Source organism: Diorhabda carinulata, chromosome 3, assembly GCF_026250575.1.
Source record: "Diorhabda carinulata isolate Delta chromosome 3, icDioCari1.1, whole genome shotgun sequence".
Lineage (NCBI taxonomy): Eukaryota > Metazoa > Arthropoda > Insecta > Coleoptera > Chrysomelidae > Diorhabda > Diorhabda carinulata.
Window position 1 is genome coordinate 15,189,670 of NC_079462.1, and position 24,023 is coordinate 15,213,692.

Below are 24,023 nucleotides of genomic sequence, written 5' to 3' on the forward strand. Positions count from 1 at the left end.
TAATTCGAAATACCAAAAACGCTTATTGTTGTAGAAGGACCCACAGTTTATATTTAAGAGTGAATTAAATATATAAACTCAACAAAAATAGTTTTTGTCGATTCCTCGTATTTTTTCGTGTTATTCATGTAATAAACATTAAAATTCTTTGCTTACTTATTCTCATATTTAGTAACGTCGCCGTCAAGAGAAACGAATAGACGTTCTTTTTTTAAGAAGATTTTATTCCGAAATTCAATACCTTGCTGCCATCTTCGCAATTTTTTTTATTAAATTTAATGAATGAATGAATGATAAAATATTTTTTTCGGTAAAAGATTTACTAAATTCTATTGAGATTACGTATATTTTATTAGCTATTTAAATATTTACAATCAAATTCGATAGAAAACTTGTTTGGGGAATTTTAAAATAAATTAGTTGGTATCACTGGAACAGTTGTGTAGATACCAACTCTAAAAGTAGTTAAGTCAATGAACATTATTTCTTGCTAATTTAATATATTCTGTTATGACACATTTATCAAATTTCCCACATAAAAATGCATTATTTAAAATAAAAATTATTATTCAAGGAAATGAAAGTGTGAGAATCACCTCCGAATCAAAACAATCCCTTCGGATAAAATAATAAAGTCGAGCATAAACCACGTTTGTTATATTCTGCAGCGTTCTTAGCTGTCATTACGTCAAAATAACCATACGCCAGCTTGATGTGTACTGCGTAACACGACAACGATTTACAGCAGTAGTTCAGTTGAGTCGACAAAGAATTGTTGTGAGAGAATGCGAGATTAAGTTTGTGCGTACTTTGATATGTTTTTTTCATTGTGAACAGTTTTTTTTGGTCTATTAGTATGAAACTTTTTTGTTCGTTTTGGATTATCGTTTTTTATTAAACAAGGTAAACAAGGTGAGTTTGTTATTTTATCATTTCTTAATTTAAAAACAATGTTAGATAAAAATATTAAATTATATCGATAAAATATTAGATTCTGAACTAAATTGAGATAAGAAACAAAAAACTGATTTATATGTATTTATTATCAATCCGTTAAAATTATTAAAAAACTTTTTTTATTATTGTTTAAAAAAAACGAACTGGAGTCAGATCTGGTAAAATAATGGGCGATTTTACACTATTTATCGAATAGAATTTGTAATTACTGGAACTACGAGGGTTGTTCGAAATTTTTTTTTATCTCTTTAAACTTCTTCCAATGCTGCTTCAGTGCCATTTGATGAACGTTTTAGATAATATCGTCTCATATAACCTTTACCATCTCTCAATTTCTCAATTATACTATTGTTAAACTGACACTGAGCAATTAAAACGACTGAAATATTAATATTGATAAATTTTGATATCTCCAAGTCAAGATTAGAAACTTTTCATACCACCCTTGTATTTATGCCAAAAATGCGACACAGCTTTTTAAATACGGGGGTAGAAATTGATTTTAGATATTTAAATTGAAAATAAAATTCATTGATAAAGTTCCGTAGAAACTATATATACGAGGGAAGTACTACAAGTATCAATCTATATATTTATTAAATAAAATTATGAGGTATAAAAGTTACAGAACACTTTATATGTCAGTTTTTAAATAATATGTGAAATATTTTTGTGATAGGAATCGTTCTGACCCAGTGGCGTTGTAATTTTTTTTTATTTTGGAAATTATTAATTTTTTGATCCCCACTGGTAAACTGCTTATTAGATAGCACATCAGTTTCATTTAACAATTTTTTTTATTTGGATAAAAGAAGAAGACGGACGTTTTTAATGATTACGTCGAAAAGAAGAGTGAAAGTACTCAATTAAATTTACAGGAGTGGTCATTAAGTCCCTATAATCTCATTAACAACGAAATTAATTAAAAATAAATGGCAACAATAAATTAGGGTTCAGTATTTTTTTATTGTAGTTTTTTCAATACGACGTAGTATACAGGGTGGACATATTGTAGTTTTTTCATTACTACGTAGTATACAGGGTGGACTTTTTGTCTATATTAATATTAATAATAAATTGAGTAATGTGTTTATAGTTCAATATACGTTACAGATCATGCGGGGATGATAAATATTTTACTTATAAGGGTGACTACCCTATGTGTTTGTTTAATTTCTATATTGTATGCAGTATCAGGCCGCTCCTTAGTTAGAATGAAAGTATCGATCACTAAATCAAATTTTTGACGCACCTATTTACGAAAAAAATGAATTTTTTACACAAATTTCGGGTTTTAATATTATTAATCTACACCTATGGTAGTTTGAATACTGTGGGTCGATTCTATTCGAATCATCGTTTGATTCGTTTTAAATTTTTTATCAGTTTTATTACTTCCTGTAGTACAACGAAGTCTTTATTTCCAATGTATACATTTCACACTGAAAATTGTGTCATTAGCCTCGAAATCTCACAAAATTCGATATATTATAAATATATACGTGGTGCATTCCATAAGTTCTTAGAAAAAAACGTCGTAAAAAAATATTTCCATACAATAAATCTTGTTCCTACATCGTTGCTAATGAATTTTACCACTCGGGGTGATTAATCTCTGTACAATAACCTTAGAAAACTAAGCAATTCGAACTGGATCATATCACGAAACAATTTCACATTTAAGTTGCTTTTCTGCCAATTTTCTAACTATTTTCGTCAAAACTAAACTGATTTACACTTTATAAAGTACCAGATTTCACTCAAGGCAAATTTCATTTTTATTCGTTGTTGGTTTGATTAATTTCAATGTGTTCGTATAGACATCGATGGTTATGGACGTTTTGTGATAGCTGAGATCTTAAAGATATCAGAAGGCAGTGTGTTTTCAATTATGCATAGACATTTGACGATGAAAATCGATCAAAAACAACAAATTATTGATGATTGATGGGTGAAACATGAATCCATCCACCGTATAATCCAGATTTGGTACCCTGTGATTATTTATCTCAAAAAAAACGCTCAACGGTCAGAAATTCGGCTTTATATCGTTTCTGAACATCACCGAAGCTCCTCTGTAAGATTCCATCTGATCATTTAGTTATTTATTCAGTTTTTTTAATGGTGAACGTTCTGGTGGTCCAATTGAGATTGCATTCATCCACCGTATACTCCAGATCTGGTCCCCTGTGATGTGATTACTAATTTCAAAAAATAGCTTCACGTCTTGTTTAGTTTTTTCTTCTTTTTCTTAACAAAAACTTTTGTTTTGGAAAAATTCGTGTTTATTAACTTACGTGTAGGTATTAATTTACATTTCTAACAACTAGAAAAACCACCTACGCGGCTTTCGATTGTTCTCTACGGAAAGGGCACGTCAGATACAGTTGAAAAAAAACTTGAATTAAATTTAAATATTTAGTAGTACGTCCCTGTTTGTTTAGACGATATTTTGATCACAATTCAAATTATTTGATGTAAATTTTGGTCATATCTTCAATCCACTTCCTACGTTTCGTATCCTACACACCTTCTATACGTAATAAATTTTAATTTGAATATACAGGATGTCTTAAAAAATTATTTCCATGCAACTGTTGACAGTATAGTAATAACTATTGATTTCAATTTCGATATTATTTATTTTGAAATAAGAAGAAAAATTACGTAAATACATAGTGGAATATAAACAATTAAAATATAATTTATTTTTAAATCGATTGGAAACTAAAAATAAAACGGGAAATTATATCTTTAATGATTTTCACCCACTGTAAACTTTTGATTTTTTTTTTTCGAATTATTTATCGTACTGACAATAAAAAATACAGGATGTTCAATTATATTTACAGTTCATTATCGATACCCGTTTGTTTTTGGACCATTTTCCGCTCTTCGCAATACGTTAATTGTCTCTAAAACAAATCAGTGTTTCCGGTGGATGCCACAGATATTAGGAAGGGTTAATTTATCTAATTGAATATACAGGGTGTTTCTAAATTAATGCGATAATAATAGTGGTGAAATTACCTCGTGAATTTTATCGTATTAATTTAGAAACACTCTGTATATGTGGAAGTCTTTTTGCTTGGAATATACAGCTCAACCGAATTATAGTGTTCCAAAAAAATAACACCAATAAATAAATTAAATTTATAATTTTCCTCAATTAATTCACGTAAATTGAATTTTGTTTTAAACATTTTTTGGTTTTGGTCTTTTTTTTATTTTCAAATAAAAAAAAATTAGCTCGTCATTTTTGTAAATATATATACAAGGTGATTACGTAAATTACGTTCCTTCGAAATAACCACCTCCCCTTCCCTTTGATGTCTTTAATAAGTCAAAATGTGTTACTTTTGGGTCGTTTCTGATTATTGAGATAGAAATAAATCGCAAGGTGATAGATCTGGCGAATAGAGTGGTTGAAATTTTTATTAGAGTTGAGCTAGTTTATAGAAGGTGAATTTGAAGTTAAAAAAGCAAAATTTACCTTCTTAAGTGGCATTTTCTTTTTCGAAGTTTTTTCTTCTATATTAAATTTCTATTTGTTTCTTATTAAATATTTCACGTTACAACAACAAAATAAAACTATAAAAGCCACGTGCCGTCTACGAGATTTATTAAATTTATTTTTATACGTCCAGAATCGTTTTTTTTCTCGATGTTTTCAGTTTTATCTATGTCGAGAGTCAAAATTGGGGTTATCTGTAGAAGAATCTCCTCGTTATTAAACTGACAGTTATCTCTTTCGACAGTTTTGTCTTTTAAATTTATTTCGTTTCTTTCATCTGCACCGAAAAACGTTAAAAATTACAATACAAAATTGGATAAATCACCTTGTAAATCATTTTGAAAATGTTTGAAATTTTATTTTTTGTTTAAACCACGTATAAATCGTTATTTTCACTTTCCTCTTATATATATATTTTTTGATTTTGGGGCTTAACGCAACGTTTCGATCTCATAGGTTTATTCAAAATACGAGGGTGGATAGAACAATATCCATAACTTAATTTACGATAATCAACTCTTTTATTAAGGTTAAATTCTCAAAAAAAAAAAACTGAAATATGGAGTTATTTTTCCAACTTCTAGCCTGAACATAAATTAGTTTTTATTTTATGCTTAACGAATTTTCATTCATGTTTTCGTCCCTTATTTGATCTTATTGGGGTTGAAAATAAATTAGCTGTTGTTGGTTCTGTCGATTTCAATCGTTTTTTATCCATTTCTGTTGATTTCAACCGATTTTTTTTCGTATTTGTCGAATTCAATCGATTTTTCAGGATTTCGGTCGATTTCAATCGATTTTTGTTTGTTTCCCCCAAGTTTTTACATCATAATTAATTTTCATACAAATTTTCGTCCCTTATTTGATCTTATTGGGGTTGAAAATCTTTTTAGTCGAAGATTTTATTATAAAATTGATCTACTGACAAAATTTGGCAATGCGTTGATGAATTCCTTTTTCATCGAATTATTTACTTGAAAGTAACATTTTATTACATATTTATTAGAAATAATCTCTAATAATTTAGACAGAAACCGATTTTTGACGATTTTTCTTTGGTTTGTGGCTGTTTTTTATTGTTTTTTCACGAATTTTCTTAAGTTTGTGTGGGTTTATATTGTTTTTTGAAGATTTTTCTTTGGTTTGTGTGGGTTTTTATTGTTTTTTGACGGTTTTTCTTTAGTTTGGTCGGTTGTTATTGTTTTTTGACGATGTTTCTTTGGTTTGTATAGGTTTTTATTGTTTTTTTTTACGATTTTTCTTTGGTTTGTGTCGGTTTTTTTCGTTTTTTGTCGATTTTAATTATTTCTTGGGTTTCAATCGATTTTTCTGGATTTTTCTCGATTTAAATTGATTTTTGTTTGTTTTCGTCAATTTTTGTTGATTTCTATGGGTTTTTGTCGATTTCAATCTATTCTTCTAGATTTTTGTGGATTTATATTATTTTTCTAGGTTTGTGTCTGTTTTCATCGATATTACTGGATTTCAAACGTTTTTCTGGATTTCAAGCGATATTTCTCGATATTTGTCGGTATCGAACGATTTTCATTGATTGTTGTCGATTTCAATCGGTTTTTGTTGATTTTTATCGGTTTTGTTGTTTTTTTTTTCGATTAAGTCAATTTACATCAATTTTTTTAATGGATTTTGTTGATTTCAATCGATTTTTTCTGATATTTTTCGTTTGCATTTTGTCGAGTTCAATTGATTTTTGTTGGTTTCTGTTGATTTCAATCGATTCTTTTTCGTATTTGTCAAATTCAATTGATTTTTCTGGATTTCTGTTGATTTCAATCGATTTTTGTTGATTTCTGTCAATTTCAATTGATTATTTTTGGTTTTTGTCGAATTCAATAGAATTTTATGGATTTTTGTCGATTTCAATCGATTTTTCTGGACTTCTGTCAATTTCAATCGATTTTTGTTTGTTTCTTTCAGTTTTTGTCGATTTTTGTTGATTTTTATCAGTTTAGGTTGGATTTGTCGTTTTTCGTTGGTTTTCTTCAATTTTTGTCCCCCCTATTAGGATGAAATTCTCAGATATTTTTCCAATTTCTAACCTCAACACAAATTAGTTTCTACATCACACTCGACGAACTCACAAATTTTCATCCCCTATTTGATCTTATTGGTAGCAAAATCCAAAATTTTTTTTCTGAGCAGGAAATTTTCGACCCTTTTTATTTTGTTCTAGATGATGAAACACGTACAACTTTCACCTTATCGGAGTAGAGCTGATACAGTGTCTCTCAGTTCAACGGTTTCTTATGGAAGCTTAAGTCCCGAACCACTAGGAAGCAGATCTTCGAGTTATTCTTCATTAAACGACTCAGTTCAGGTAAGAATTCGATACAAATATATAAATTGTACATTAATTCGAACAAATTTATAAAAAGTTAACGAAACGTTATGCTGACGAGGGTCAAGAAAAACGAAATTGGATCTTGGATTATTAAATTACTCGAAAGAATTAATTCTACGAAAATTTTGATGAATATTTTGATATCTATATGAGATTATGGTTCAATCTGACATAGAAACGACCTTGTTTGACCTTTACATCTAATTTCCCATTCTAATTTCCCATTCTAATTCAACATTTTTCGAAATTCAGTTGTGAAATTTTATATTTTTTACATTATTTTCTTCGTTGGTTGTTTTTGACGTAGTCATTACGCAATTTTGAAAAATGATCGTATTCAGAACGTGTTGATTGATTTGAATGCATTCAATCGTTTCTTCGATTATAAAAAAACGTTGACCCCGCGATTAACGATTAATTGGGTGTCGAACAAGGACTATAACGGGGATGGACCATTAATGGTCATTGGTTTTTGTCAAGTTTCGTCAGTTTCAATCGATTTTTCCGGATTTCTGGCGATTTTCAGTCGATTTTTGTTGGTTTTCATGGAACCCTACCGATTTTCATTGGTTTTTGTCAATTTTTGTCGATTTCAATTGATTTTCTGAATTTTTGCTTATTGTAATTGATTTTTGTCGATTTCAATAGATTTTTTAGGATTTTTGGGTGATTTTTGTCCCTATCGATTTTCATAAATATTTGTCAATTTTTGTCGAATACAATCGATTTTTCTGTATTTTTGCCGATTATTGTCAATTTCAATAAAATTTCGGTGGCATTTGGCGATTGAAATCGATTTTTGTTGGTTTTGTCGATCCCTATTGATTTCTTGTTAAGTTTCGTTGATTTCAATCGATTTTTCCAGATTTTAGGCGATTTTCAATCGATTTTTGTTGGTTTTCGTGGATCCCTATCGATTTTCATTAGTTTTTGTCAATTTTTATCGATTACAATAGATTTTTCTGGATTTTTAGCGACTTTTGCCAATTTCAATCAAATTTTGTTGGCATTTGGCGATTGCAACCGATTTTTATTGGTTTTCGTGGATCCCTATCGGTTTTCATCAGTTTTTGTCGATTTTTCTCCATTTTTGCCGATTGCAATAGATTTTTCTGAATTTTTGTCAATTTCAATCAAAATTTTTTGGTTTTGTTTATTTCAATCGAATTTTGTTGGTTTCCTTCAATTTTTGTCGATTTCAATAGGTTTTTGTTAATTTGAATCAACTTTTGTTGATTATTGTCGATTTCAATCGAATTTAGTTGATTTTTGTCGAATTCAATCGGTATTTCTTGGTTTCAATCAGTTTTCATTGGTTTTTGTCAAAATCATTCGATTTTTGTTGGTTTTTTCAATCAATTTTTGATGGTTTCCGTCAATTTATGTCGATTTCAAACAAATTTTGTTGGTTTTCTTCAATTTTTGTTGATTCAATAGGTTTTTGTTGATTCCAATCACCTTTTGTTGATTATTGTCGATTTCAATCGATTTTAGTTGGTTTTTGTCGATTTCAATCGATTATAGTTGGTTTTTTATCTGTTTCAAGCGATTTTCATAGGTTTTTCGTCAAATTCATTCGATTTTTCTTGATTTTTTCCAATTTTTGTCGATTTCAAACAATTTCTGTTGATTTTTATCGGTTTTTCTTGGTTTTATTTGATTTCAATAAGCTTTTGTTGATTATTGTCGATTTTTATCTGTTTCAATCGATTTTCATTGGTTTTTGTCAAATTCATTCCATTTTTGTTGATTTTTTGTCGATTTCAATCAATTTTTGTTGGTTTTTATCTATTTTTATATGTTTCAATCGAATTTAGTTGGTTTTTGTCGATGTTTATCTGTTTCAATTGATTTTGTCGGCTTTTGTCGAATTCATTCGATTTTTGTTGTTTTTTTTCCAATTGCACCAGTAATTCGATGTTTAGACTGTTCGAAAACGTTTTTTGAGAATAATTCGTCTCCTACGATCCTTATATATGAATTTGTTGCTGATAACGCGCGTTTATCGTAAAAAAAATTGACTAAATTACGTAAAAACCTTGTAAAAAATTAGAAGCCGACCTTTTGCGCACGAGTTTTTATATAATTATGTTTCAATAACGATTCGAATTGTTACATCTAGATATCTTAACTCGCATTTACTGAAAATAAATTCCCTTTAGTTGTACTATTGAAAACAATCGAAACAAAAGGTGATTCTGCCAAGGTCGAAGTCCTACGATTATTGTTGTAAGTACGTTTTGCGTCAATGGCAGCGTTACGACTATATACCAGGTTGGTTCCAGAAGTATCTGGTCCAATAAAGGGAACACAAAAATTTTGGAAAAAAATTTATTTTTCTTGTTGGGTTTTGTCGATTCCAATCGATTTTTGTTGGTTTTTATGTTGGTCTGTCGATTTCATTCAATCCATTTTTCGTTGATTTTTGTTGAATTTAATCGATTTCAGTTGTTTTTTTCCATTTTTATTGATTCTAATCGATTTCAATTGGTTTTCGACAATTTAGTGAACGTATTTAATTTCTATTGGAGATTATCACAGAGTTTTAGTTGTAAAAAGTCGAAAAATAAATATTTTTTATATTAGCTTAGCACCTTTCTTCAACGGCTTCGATAAATTTTTTGACATTCCAACATTTCAATAATTACTTTTTCATTATCACCTGTATCTGTATTTTTTTCCGTGCGCCTATGGGATTCTCTACGCTTGCGTGCTTACGAAATATTTAACTGTCTCGTAGAAAATTAGTGACGTGAGAAAAACTCGATTTTTTTTTCTTTTTATTAAATCCCTTCCAACAAATTGGTAAAAAAGGTTGAATTTAGTCAACGAAGTCTTCCTGGGAAAATTCTTAAATAACAATAGTTAATTCAACTTCGAGGTTTAAGTGTATATATCTCAGAAGAATTAGTGAGAAATGTTTTAACGACATTAATTACATCAAGACTTGTGAATACGAGGGCGGTATGAAGATATAAAAAAAGCTTTCAAAAAAATGCGATTTTACCAAGCTTAACCCTAGTTCGGAGATAAGTGAAAATAATTTTTTTTTTAGATTTTTGTCGATTTCAATCAAATTTAGTCGATTTTTTTGTTTTTGTCCCTACAATGCAATGTAATTAACTGGAAATATATAAATTTTCCAGAAATTTCACTTCCATTGAATATAATTGCCACCCGTATTTGGTCTGACCTTCATTCGTAACAATCGATCATAAATTAACATTAACCACAATTTCACTAACACCTGCTACAGTTAACTTTAAGTTTAAAGTAGATCATTCAATTATTTCGACGTTTAAAGTAAATCATTTTCAATTATAATGTAATCAAATATACCCGATGATAGATGAAAAAAAAAATCGTTGCAGTTATTCCAAGATATCCAATTAACGATATCGAATTATTTTACTTAAAAGTAACATTTTATTACATATTTATTAGAAATAATCTCAAAAAATTTAGGCAGAAAGCGGTTTTTGTCAATTTTACTTTGGTTTGTGTTGGTTTTTATTGTTTTTTGTTGATTTTCATTATATTCTGAGTTTTGTATCAATTTCAATCGGTTTTTCTGGACTTTTGTCGATTTTTGTTGGTTTTCATCAATTTTTGTAGATTTCTATTGGTTTTTGTCGATTTAAATCTATTTTTCTAGATTTTTGAGAATTTTAATTATTTTCAAATGATTTTTCTAGATATTTGTGGATATCAAACGATTTTCGTTGGTTTTTGTCGATTTTTCTGATTTTAATCAGTTCTTGTCGCTATTCATTTCAATAAGCTTTTGTTGATTGTTGTCGATTTCAATCGGTTTTTGTGAACTTTTATCGGTTTTCGTCAATTTTAATCGTTTTTTGGTTAGATTTAGTCGATTCCAATCGATTTTTTCTGATAATTTTCGATTGACTAATTTCGACAAAACGAACAAAAAGTGTCAAAAACTAAAAAAATTAAATGAAATCGATCATTATAGATTTCAATTAATTGTTTTGGTTTTTGTCGATTTTTGTATTTGTCGATATCATTCTGGATTTTTCTCAATTTAAATCAACTTTTGTTGAATTCCGTCAATTTCTTGCGGTTTTAATATATTTTTGTGGATTTTCGTCAATTTTTATCGATTTCCATAGATTTTTATTGATTTCAATCGATTTTTTTTGGTATTTTTCGATTTCAATCGATTTTTTTTGGTATTTTTCGATTTCAATCCATTACTCTGGATTTCTGCCGATTTCAATAGATTTTTGTTGGTTTTGATTGATTATTTTGGGTTTTGTCGTAATTAATCGATTTTTCAGAAATTTTATCGATTTCATCCAATTTAGTCGATCTTAATCGATTTTTGATGGTTTCTGTCGATTTTAATAGATTTTTGTTGGTTTTTGATGATTCCAATCGATTTTTCTGGATTTTTAGCGATCGCAATCGAATTATGTTGATATCCCTCAATTATTATTGTTTCCATTTTCATAAAATCACTTTTTCTACATACGCAAATTCTTCATTTTTGTTAATAAGTTAAAATATTTTGGGCTTTGTATACAACAAAAACTGTTTGTGAAATTAACAGAAGAATTTGTCTCCTACGTGAGAAACTCGATAAGATAAGCCGACTATCACATAACAATTTATACATGAAGCTGTTAGTGCTAAGTCAAGAAACGATAAATCGTGTTCGCTGTCACTGACATATCTCGTTAAATCAGCTCTTATTCGACTGAACGAAAATCGATTTCCGTTTCGCAAAATCTCATTTTCGAACATACCGTAATCGATAGTCCCGACCATCGAAAAACTGCCAAGCACCGTATGGCCAGCAGATGCTACATGATACCATGAGAACATCCTACATTCACTATGGGAATATGAATTTTACTTTTTACCATCATATAATCTCATAGTTTCTTCTTTTATTGTTTATTTGTTACCATTATTATATTTTTAACTATAAAAACCAGTGGCGTATCAAAAATAAAAGCGGTTGATATTTCGACGATAACTTGATCAATTTTTAAAGCTAGAAACTTTTTAAAAAAACATTTTGTAGGGGATTTTAAGTACTTCAACGTCGTATCAATTAAAACTTGTTTCAACCCCCGATTTCGATAAGGGTGCAGCTCAAAGTATAAGTCAAATTTGGTTACGCAATTGAAAACTTTGATTAAAAGTATCTGCTTTAATTTTTATGATACAAAAATTTTAAAAAGTTCAAAACTTTTAGGAAGAAAAACCCTACAAATAACATTTGAAATTTTTTTTAATAACTTGATTAGTTTTTGGTTTATTTAATAAAATTAATTATATAATTCAAGATTACGTAAAAATAAATTTAATCAATTATTTTTTCTAAAATAAGCATTCGAAATCGGTCAAATTACATGGATCACATGGATAATATATGAATAAAGTTAAATGCAAAAGGATTACGAATAATTTCAATTGGGGTGGTAATAGCGAGGCTGTAAATATTATTTTTTAAAAAAAGAAAAGACAAAAAAAAATTTATTTTTATTATAACTCAGTCAATTCTAATGCAAAAAACTTTTAACGATGTTCATTTTGAAGATTTTTCTGTGTACTTCGAAAACGATTTCTTGAATTTTTTCCAAAAATTTCATCAATTTCGAATTATTCGACGTTGAAGGTTAGGTTTTCCAAAAATGTTATTAATGTATTTACAGATGAATCTATTCTAATCGATTTCTATGGATTTCATTGGATTGTTGTTGGTTTTTGATGATTTCAATCTAATTTTATTGGTGTTAATTGATTTTTCGAGTGTTTGTCGTAATCAATCGATTTTTATGGATTTCAATCAATTTTTTTGTCAATTTCCATCGATTTTGTAGGTTTCGATCTATCTGTCGATTCCAATCAATTTTTATGGTTTATGTCGATTTCAATCTAATTTTATTGGTTTTAGTCGATTTCTATGGATATTTGCTGATTTTTGTCGATCTCCATAGATTTTCATCGATTTCAATTGATACTTGTTGGTTTTAATTGATTATTTTGGATTTTTGTCGTAATGAATTGATTTTTCTGGATTTTCATCCATTTTAATCAATTTTAGTCGATCTTAATCGATTTTTGTTGGTTTCCGTCTAAACATTCAAAGGTATATATATATATATATATATATATATATATATATATATATATATATATATATATATATATATATATATACGAACTGAAGCCGGTTCTGCTTTATTTGTATTCAATCCACGTTGTTTTGAATATTCAACCAAGAATTCTATAGAACCAACTTAGTATTTGTTATTATATTATGTAAATACTACAATGTATTGTCGTTATGTCTGATTATATGGAATTTGCACTAACTTTGGATCATGTCTTCTGTACAAATATAAGCTAATACGTTGTATCTAACGCCATCTAGCGTGAATCGTTTCGAATCTATGAGTTTTAAACTGAATTTTCATTAGAATAATTTTTTGGTGAAATTGTTTGAGTTTTGACCGATTTTTATTCAACTAGCTCAATTATATACAATAAATACAAAGTTGGACACTTTTTTAAGAAATTGTAGTTCAAATATGAGAGAAAACGTTATATCTAACGCCATCATCTAGCATAAATCGTTTGAATCTGTGAGTTTTCGAGTCAAATTTGAAGAAACAAACTGAATTTTCAATAAAATAATCGTTTCTGGTGGAATTGCATCACTTTTCCGTTAGAATAATCGTTTAATTTCCACCAGAAAAGTAAGAAAAAGTTGGATTTAATTTTTTTTTATCCCATTTGTCTCATAATCCCGATTTTACTCCTTGTGATTTCCTTAATACTATGAATTTTATAACAAATAAAGTCAAGCTTCCATAAATATCTTATATTAATCACTATAAAGATTTCATTTGTTTTTTTCTATTTAAATAATTTTTTTTCAATATCAAATCCTCTCTTGATTTTTTTACAATCCTCATATAAACAACAACGTTCGAAGATCATTTCTATATACAAATAATTTTATATTTGACAAATATTTTCTATTTATCTATTGATAATAAATTATCAAAACGGATCAGACGTCATCGAATTATTAAACTATCTTATATGCGGAAGGTCAAGGACCTTTAATGGTCTCAGGTTTGTCAGTATCAATAAAACAGCGGCGGCGCTAATTTCATTAAATAGAGTCAATGTTTCAAATTACGAATTTTCATTTTCATATCGAATATAAAAAGTTGAACTTATAAACACAGATAAACTGATATGATAACACCTATGTGAATATGTCAAATCGCGAGGTTAACGTTTTTCTACACCCGAAGAAACGTCAAATCACATGTTTTTGAGGTACCTCAATCGGAATCTAATGAGTTGAGACATTTTTTTCAAAATTAGGTCGATTTTGGGTAGATATTCCTTTTTTTTTTGTAAAAGGATATACGCGAAAGAAGATTCAGCAATGGACCATTGAAACTTAGATTTATCAAGACGATGTTTTATTAATATTTTTATCATTACAGATCTTTTATTTACCAGATTTAGTTTTTTGTGATTTTTTTAACAAACAGAATTACGTAGAATATGAAATTTTCCGTTTTGGTACGAGTAATTTCTAAAAATAAACTTCAAAAACAATTTTACACAGTTTATTTACTCGGATAATTAAATATAGGTTAAACATCCTTCAAATTAAATTATTTTTCCACGAGCATCCCAATTTTAGTTTTCCTCGTTGGATAAATTTCATTACTAATCCTACATTTCAATTAATTTAATTTTTGTTACTAATTCTATTATATTAGTTAAAGTTTATAACAAATATTTATAGTATTTTGACCATTTTATACGAAAAATTTTTACTTATAAAGTAAATCATACAAAAAATGATGACATAATCACAAAATGCCCTTTAAAATGATTTAAATTAGCGAAATATTGCCAAATATTTTGAAATATTTTTGGCATGACGATTGAATAAATTTCAATAAAATAGTCGTTTTTGGTGGAATTGTTCGAGTTTTTAATGATTTTCATTCAACTTTCTCAACTACTTACAACAAATACAAAGTTGGTCATTTTTTTAAGTAATTGCAGTTCAAATATGACAGTTACGTTATATCTAACGCCATCTAGCGTAAATCTTTTCGAATCTGTGAGTTTTCGAATCAAATTTAAAGAAACAAACTCAATTTTCAATAAAATAATCGTATTTAGTGGAATTGCATGAGATTTGACTGATTTTCATTCAACTAGCTTAACTATTTACATTAAATCCACTTTAAAACGATTTAAAAATATATATGGTGGTTGATTTTAATTTATTTTCAATTAAAAATTTCCAACTAAGATATTTTGAAATGTCCTTGTTTTAAAAAAAGATCACAACCAAAATTTTTAAATTATCTTTATTACGAATGCATGCATCGAGCGTATCTTCAATCCCTTTATTTAACTTTTATAAAAAAAGTTTTTTTTAGGAAAACATTTAAAAAATTCATAAAAAAAATTGTTCGAAATCAACCTCTACAGAAATTACCTGCGGTTTGTTCTAGTTTAATTTTACATTGTTTTTTTTCAAATTTCGTCCTTTTAAATTCAATTTTTTTAATTTAAATGTTTATTTATACTTTATCAACATATTATTGATTTTAACCCTCAACAAATCGACGTCTACAGATGGAACAGTCTTTGCCTTCTTTAGATCCAGTTTTTGCGTTCTTTTCGTAGCATCCTTGTAACATCATAAATTTATTTCAAATTAAAACGTGTCTTGTCGTTTCTTTCAATGCCAAATTTGATTTATTCACTTTTAATCTACACTATCTAACAAACATAAAGAAATTTTTCATGTCAAACAAATTTTTAAAAAAATGAATTTCACGAGAAAAATTTTCTATGAACCAGACACGCCTTAACAACACGCCCGTTCCAACTAACACTAAATTATCATTTTCAACTCCTACAATATACAATTTATTTCAAATTGTTTGTTTCAATGTCAAATTCTATTTATTCATTTTTATTTCTCGTAGATCATTTTCCGAAATCAGTTCAATCGTAGAGGGCTGTTCGGTAGACTGGGGTTAATTTTGGGCTCACGGTTAGGTGTTTAAAATCTTTTCCTGATTGTATTATCACAAATATCACAAACCATTGATTGAATCATAACCTCTAATGTTTATTTTGTTAAAAATACTCTTCCTGATCAAGCAGATTTATTTATTTTGCGAAAACTTTGTTTTTATGTGTATTAATACCAGATGTTTCGTTTCTTATAAAATATATTATGAAAATTGTTATAAAACATATTATTACTTCAAATAATAAATTGTTTATAAGTTAAATTTAGTAATTTTACATGTCATAAATAATCATATTTTCAAATTTTACGAGGTTTAGTCTGAAAATAAGCTTTCAAACAATTCACAAAATTTAATACACTTAATTTTTTTATATTAATGTTCACTGTTGTATAAGTATTTTTTAACGTACAACGACGAACTGAAGGTTTTACGTCCTAACCTCAACATTACAAAGAATAAAGCCACGTCTCCAATAGGAAATTTCGTATTTCTCCAAATAAAAACGCTTTTAACATTTCACAGTAAGTAGTTTAATATAAACAACTTTACAAACTACACAGAAATTTACATCAAGAGCAATCGTTTTCCCCACGGAGGCCATTTTCATACGACAATAGCTGATTTAAAAAATTTGTTCGATTGATCAATTGAATAATTCGATCACAGAAAGTTATGTCAAAAGCAATCGTTTTCCCCACGGTGGCCATTTTCACACGATCATCACCTGATTTAAACAATTTGTTCGATTGATTAATTGAGTAATTCGATTACAATTCATTAAATTATTATTTTTGTATAAATACGTTGTGTGCAATTGTTATATACCCGATCCACACTCTCCTCGAGGAAACACGACTGTGAACGCTTTCACGCGCTTCGCCCATCGCTCGCCGCCTCGGCTCGCTAATAGAAGCCTCGCAAGACACAAAACAAAATCTGCTACCTACGAAATGCCGCTTAAAGAATTTTATCGCCTAGTAATTAAATTAAAAAAAAATTGGTCCTCCACGTAACAGAATCTACAAGTTCAACGTTTTCGTTGGTGGGATGTGACAAAATAAAACACCAAAGTGTACTAACTCTAATATATTTCACAGTTTTCGTTTTTATATTAAATACATCGATTTAGAAAATCATTATTCAAATTGAGACTTGATTAATGATGATGTGATCTGCGATATCATCTCCCTTCATGCACCAACGGCACTCCGGATCGTCCGTGATGGTTAGTCCTAGATCAACTTTTTCAAACTATTTCTTGTTTTATGCTCTGAAAGGTCTGTTTTCCACTCGATTCTTCCTTTTTCGTTGCTTTTCCATGTATTTAGTTGTTTCACCATTCATCTTGAGGCCAAATCTTCTTCGTTTTTATATAAACTTTTCTCAATTTCCCCGGGATCTGACTATATCATCGTTTTTTTTATAGGTTAGATTAATTTTCGTATTTTTTTTACAAATATTTGTTGTACGAAAAATTTTTCGAGGACTTTATTGATAATGATTAATTTCCTGTCACGCGTTGGGTATTATTTTTAATGACCATGGTAGTTTGGTTTTATTTTGCCTCTTTTCGATCGAAAGCTGTGACGAATCTTAATCGAGAAAAGGATATTACGTTAAAGTAGATTACACAAAACGATAACTTCCTTTTTAATGTTTCATAAACTTAATAATCTCCATCAACTGTCTTAAACCTTTGATATAATTTCGTATACGAGGTTTTCCATCGAAATAATTTTAAAGTTAACAACGTCAAACTTCATAATGACAACGTCAGATTTGACATAATCATATCGGTGTCGCCATATCTAACAACTTGAATAGAAATCATGAAATCTTTGATTGATTGATTAGTTTCGTTTGAATCTAAATATGACAGGTGTCAATTACACGCCCACACGCATCCGCTTCCGCTTTATACATCACTTCAAACCCTTAAGCTGCGCAGCCTTTGAATCATAAACGGTGTGGTTCCGTCGTTTATAAAGTACAGAGGCGTACGAAAAGTAATTTTATTATATTCGGTCAGTTTATTCGAAAATTGTTATTTCAATAACAAATCACTGAATGCGTTATTAAAAGTGCTGATTATGCCGTTATTATATTTAAAATTTAATTTTCCAAGTAATTTTATATATAAAAAATTATTTGTTACGCTTTTGGTTGTAGTACGTCGTAAAAACACAAAACGAAATTTATAAAATAGACTTGAAGTACGTCTGGTTGTCAGGTGTGCACCAAGGGTCTTTTCCAAGTAGTATACACGTGCTACGTGCTTAAATGACTGCTTCCGGTTGTTCGGATCATATTACAACGCCTTTTCGCCCTCGTTACGTTTTTACTCCCCTTTTATTGCATTTTATACAGGATGTATCTCGATTATAACTAGAATTATGTATTATTTTAGTTTTATATTTATCAAATATAAAGACTTTTGTATATCAAAATAGCTGTAAACACACAAAACAAAAAAATACTGCCTGCTAGTGTGTTGATAATCATTATAAGCGAGTTACATACACGATTTTTTCTACGACTAATAATAACTTTATTTTCGAAATTTATCAAACTTGTTGATTATAATTGTAATTTTTCATGTAAATTATGCATCAGATTATTTACTAACTGAATCGTTATTTATACAAAACGGATTTTTCTCGATAATTCGGTTCTAGAAAATAAATAAAGGGAAAGGCCTTCTTAAACATAGATTATCCCTAGCTAGGGGATGGTAATTTTTTTGTTGAATCTAACCATTTAAATCGATAGAAAAAAACATTCTGAGCGCTAATTAATCTATGGATTTTTTTCGAAAAATCAATACTTTTCAAGTTATTCGTGTTTAAAATTTTTGTCACCAAAACTTTGGATTTTATTGAAAAACTGTAAGGGAATTGAATGTAGGTTTAAAAAAAAATAAAGAGAATTTTTTATTTGGTTACAGACCTAATACAAACCGAGTAACGATTAATTGAAGGTGGGGTGATTTTGAAAAATCATTTAAGTGGAAAAAGCTCAATTTTACGAAAAAAATGTATTGAATATTTTTTAAAGAATTTGAAAAAATCATTCAAATGAGACTTTACTAGATTTTGTATTACGTAAAATAAGGGAGTTATGACGAAAATAAAATAGAAAACGTCAATTCTACACTTTATATTGCCACTCTAATTGGAATAAATAGTAAAAGTTTCAATAAAAACTTGTTTTTTAAATTTTCTTAATTTTTGGAATTCTGACATAATCGAACAGGACTGGCATCACGGTCAAATCGTGGACGCATTCGTAATAATAACCACAATTTTTGAAGATTTTAATTTCTTTTCTATATAAGGGGTAATTTTTAAGGGTTGAAAATATGTAAAATAATCAAGCACTACAAAAAATGTCAGTTGATTTTTAAATTTTATAAATAAGATCATAAATGCTTTTGTTTCAACTTTTTTGAAATAAGGGATGGATTTTAATAGTGATTAAGAAACATTTTGATTGATTACAATAGAAAAGGCACTTTTAATATGAATTAAGTAAAATAAAAAAATTATTTTATATATTTTATAAAAGGGGTTGGTTTTATGGGTTGAACACATTATCCTACAAATGTTTCTTCAACTTTTATTTTATAGAATTTTGACAATAAGGGCTAGTTTTGCAAATTATAACACATATTGTAGATTTCGAAGTGAAGCTTAATTAAAAAATTTCACGCAAATCCATGCATCTTAATGGAATTTTGAGGTTGAACCATATTTTTACCGTTATTTACTGGACTATGACATAATCGAACAGGACCGACTTCACTGTTATATCGTGGACGTGCTCGTATCAACATAAAGAGATCCAAAAAATGAGAAAAGTTTATTTTATCTTTTATCTGCCTTCATTTAGTTTATTTTCTACTACTAAAAGTATTTTGGCAACCCTGTATATTCGAATAAATTAAATATAATATTTTAGCGTTTTAAATCGTTTCTTATTGCTTACACCCGGTATAAAAATAGCCAGTAAACAATTCATCTACTAATCATCATAGTTCTAGAGGTATTCATATTTTTATTTTTATTCTTTTTTTTATATTTTCGAACTAAACAGGAAGACGTAATGCGCCTCGATGCTTTCAAAATCTATTCTAGTAACTTCTTTTACTAAAAATTTTAGTCTATGGGAAGTTTTAGAAGATACACAATACTTAAATTTTAAATATGTACGCCATGAATTTTGGCAAATTTACTCAAATTTTAGTCGCTGCCGAAAACATACACGTAAGTTGTCGAATTTCATAGAAAAACAATTACCATGTGCATTTAAGACATTTTTGTATTTTGTATAAATTCATCTCGTTTTAAAAACCGGATATATTTAAATTTATTTATCAAACTGACAGTTTAATTTTAGAATGTGATTAATATAGTATTATTCATACAATAAAATCGTGGTTCTTCCACGTAAATCAATCGATTATTACTATTCACAATTTAAAAATAAATTATTATTTATTTAAGAATAAACAAAATAATGTATTACGTATTTATCACGAAAAAATGCTTTCTGAATAATAGATCCGGTATGGTCTAGTGGCTAGGATACCTGGCTCTCACCCAGGAGGCTCGGGTTCGATTCCCGGTACCGGAAGTTTTTTTTGATTTTTATTTGTTGTTACGAAGGTTGTTTTGAAATATAGCAACACTGATATGCATATGTCAAAAACGTTTTATGATACGAGGGTTATTTGATATTAATATTTATTTATGTAAAAACTTAAGTAGCAACCCTCGTATCTAGATAACCGTCTATACGATTTCAAAAAATTTAAAAAAATGTATGTGGATTAATTATGTATTTCAAAAATAGAAAATAACTCACGTAAATAAAATTATTATGACAATTACCTAGAGTTGTATACTATATTTTATCTACGACCAATAATATAGATACATACATACAAAATACGTTTCATATTTATGTCAAAGTTTATCGAGAAAATGTTGTATTCACAATAAATATTACAAAAAATCGATATGTGTTTTAAAATACAGGGTGTTCCATTTGAAAGTATTAACAACATTAATTTTTTCATTTACCCTGTATAGAAACGAGAAAATAATTGAAATTTAATCATTTTTCTCTATATTTTTCGTTAGTTATTACATTTAAAAAACGCGAACACGTTTCGTTGGAACCGCCAGAGTTATGAGCGTTGCTCGACTTATATTGATTTCTGTAAAAGGAAAAAATGTTTTAACAAAGTTTTTTATCTCGCAGTTGATTTGAAAAATTTTTCATTTAAAAAAAATTGATTAACCAAAGACATGTTCTCATTGATATATTCTAGCATTTTAGTTAAATATATATGTATAAGACAATTTCCAATATATCTGTGGTTTTGGTGACACAGTCAATCAAACACAATTGTGTTTCTCTGTAAGAAAAGCGATTTATTGTTATTAACATGTAAACTAAAAATTACATGAAACAAAAGTATGCACCTATTTAGTACTAAACAAATATTTCATACCTGTAAGAAAAGAAACGACATTTAATGTTATTATTAACAATGTCTGTTCCAAAATCACAAATTAAAATAAACTTAAAAATGAAATTGTTTTCCAGCACACAATCACACAACCCGACATTCGAGGTTATGCCCTGCTTCCCATCGATGATAGTGACAGATCATCTGTCACAAACGGACTTTATGTGACGTACGGCAAAATAACACGCAAAAGAAAATTATATTTTTCTTTACATCTCCCCTCCCAGCGAAGATAGGAGACTATATTTTCACATGCATGCCTTCAAAAGTAGGCAGGAGCTGGCGTTAGCTTCGAGATGTGGAAAAAGTTTGACTCTGATCTTCTATGGTCAGTGCTTATCTTGAAGATTGAGTTTGAAATTTTTTCTATGATTTTGTAGGGTCCAAGTCTCAATTCATCTAGCTTCTTCCTATTGAGTTTGTTTCCATTTTCTACAAAAACAGTATCACCAACTTTGAAGTCTATATTTTTTCTGTTTTTGTCATAAATTGTCTTGTTGTAATTATGTGATTTGATTGTATTTTTTAGTGCCTTTTCTCTGGCCTGGATTAAATCGTAGTCAGACTTCTTTTGTTTCAGCTCATTTGGCAAAATCGTGACATCTGTGCCATAAAGTAGGTACTTTGGAGCATATCCAGTAACAGTGTGTTCCGTTTCATTGTATTTTTGTACACAACTGTGAGCTACAGATATCCATGCTTTTTTCTTGTCATGTTCGTTCATCCTGCACCTTATTTTATTGACCAATGTTTGATTTAATCTCTCGTTTAAGCCGTTTGAGAAAGGAGAGTTCACTGCTGTAAAAATTATGGGAATATTATTTTCATCCAAAAATCTCTTGAATTCCTTAGAGTTGATACCTGGGTATTGGTCTGATAATATCAATTCAATGTTATCACTCTCTGCACAATTCTTTATCAGCTTTATGAAGTCATTTGCATTTTGGGTACTTGATGTTAGAATATATGCATATCGGGTGAAATGATCTGATAAAAGGTGTAAATATCTCTTCGTTGATCTGGAACCTCCGAAACCTCCTATGGTGTCAATAGAGCATATCTGAGAAGGTTTTGTAGCAGGACCCAAATGAGACATCAGTCCATATTTATTATGTCTTCTTGATTTATTCTTTAAACATACTATACAACCCTCACAGATTAATTTTATGTTTTTAGTCATATTTTCTGCTGCATACACTGAGCTAATCATTTTCTGCATCTGTTTAATTCCTATGTGGCCTAGATCTGTATGTACATTTTTCATGAGTTCTATGCTCAATTCCTCTGATATAATGATTTTTTCCTTTTTCTTTACTTGCTTGTAGTAAACATTATTTCTTTTTACTAACTTTCCTTTTCTGCATTGTATATATTCATTTTTAATTTGATCTTTTAAGATATCTTCTAGTGTTATTGTATTCACTACTTTCAACCGATCCTCTAGGTTTTCATTTGGATCAAGCACTGGGTTCCTGCTCAGGCAATCAGCTTCAGTGTTGTATCTTCCTGGAGAATATTTAATTTGGAAATCATATTGTGATAAGTAATATGTTAAATCGCCTAGTTCTTCGTCAGTTCTAGACCTTATGTTCATGTTCTCTAATGGCTTGTGATCTGAAAAGACAATGAATTTCCTACCCATTAATAGATGTTGCCAATACTTTACACATTCTTTGACTGCCAGGCATTCCAGATATATAGCTTTCTTTCTTTTTTGGACTTCATTTAACTTTTTAGAAAAATATGCTACTGGTTTTTCTTCATTATTTCCTTGTGGCTGTTTTAGTATTGCTCCTACTCCTAGTATACTGGCATCTGTGTATATGTGAATAGGTAGGTTTGGATCAAAGATTGTCAATACCGGTTGAGAACATAATATTTGTTTCATTTCATCAAATGACTCTTGGCATGCTTCGGTCCAGTTAAAGGTTTGTCCTTTTCTTAAAAGGTTATGTAATGGTTCCAACTTTATTGCTATATTTGGCACATACTTATGATAAAAGTTTATCTTTCCCAGGAATTGCCTCACATTTTTCTGATTCTTTGGAATCGGGAAATTTTTTATTGATATTAAATTGTCTTTCAACGGTCTAACTGAATTATTTTGTATCACATGACCCAAGTATTTGACTGTATCCGCTGCAAATGTGCATTTAGAGAATTTTAGTTTCAAACCTTCACTTTTAATTGCTTGAAAGAGTTGTTCTAGATGCCTTACATGATCCGAAAATGATTTTGAAAATAGCAAAATATCATCGATAAAACATACCGTAAACTCTTCCAGCTTGTGCTTCCGTATGATATTGCACATTATTCTCTGGAATATAGCTGGAGATGTTTTTAATCCAAATGGTAAGCAGGTCCATTGGTAGTGCCCCTCCTGTGTCACAAATGCAGTTTTGTATCTGTCAGTTACACGCAAAGGTATAGACCAAAACGCTGAATTTAGGTCTAGTGTTGAGAAAAACTTGCAGTCCCTTGTCTTTAATATTAGGTCTTCAATAAGAGGGAATGGCTGTGACTGAGGCACAACTATTTTATTTAAGTCTCGAAAATCAATGCACAATCTTGATTTTTTATCTTCTTCTCTTTTATATGCTA

The 24,023-nt window shown here is 29.0% G+C and overlaps 1 protein-coding gene and 1 non-coding gene across 3 annotated transcripts in view; both read left to right on the forward strand.

Moving 5' to 3' along the window:
• The first annotated feature begins 682 nt into the window (after window positions 1–682).
• LOC130891849 (uncharacterized) overlaps window positions 683–24,023 on the forward strand; it is a 29,318-nt gene continuing 5,977 nt past the window's right edge. Inside the window, exons 1-2 of one of the 2 annotated variants that reach the window (XM_057796884.1) lie at window positions 683–912; window positions 6,666–6,809. In XM_057796884.1, coding sequence (XP_057652867.1) covers window positions 6,666–6,809 — 144 coding nt within the window. In that variant the 5' untranslated portion in view covers window positions 683–912. The remainder of the gene's footprint in view (window positions 913–6,665; window positions 6,810–24,023) is intronic. The other variant, XM_057796885.1, reaches the window with a different exon arrangement.
• On the forward strand, window positions 20,450–20,521 carry Trnae-cuc (transfer RNA glutamic acid (anticodon CUC)). The gene has a single exon. It is a non-coding gene; the product is annotated as a tRNA-Glu (tRNA).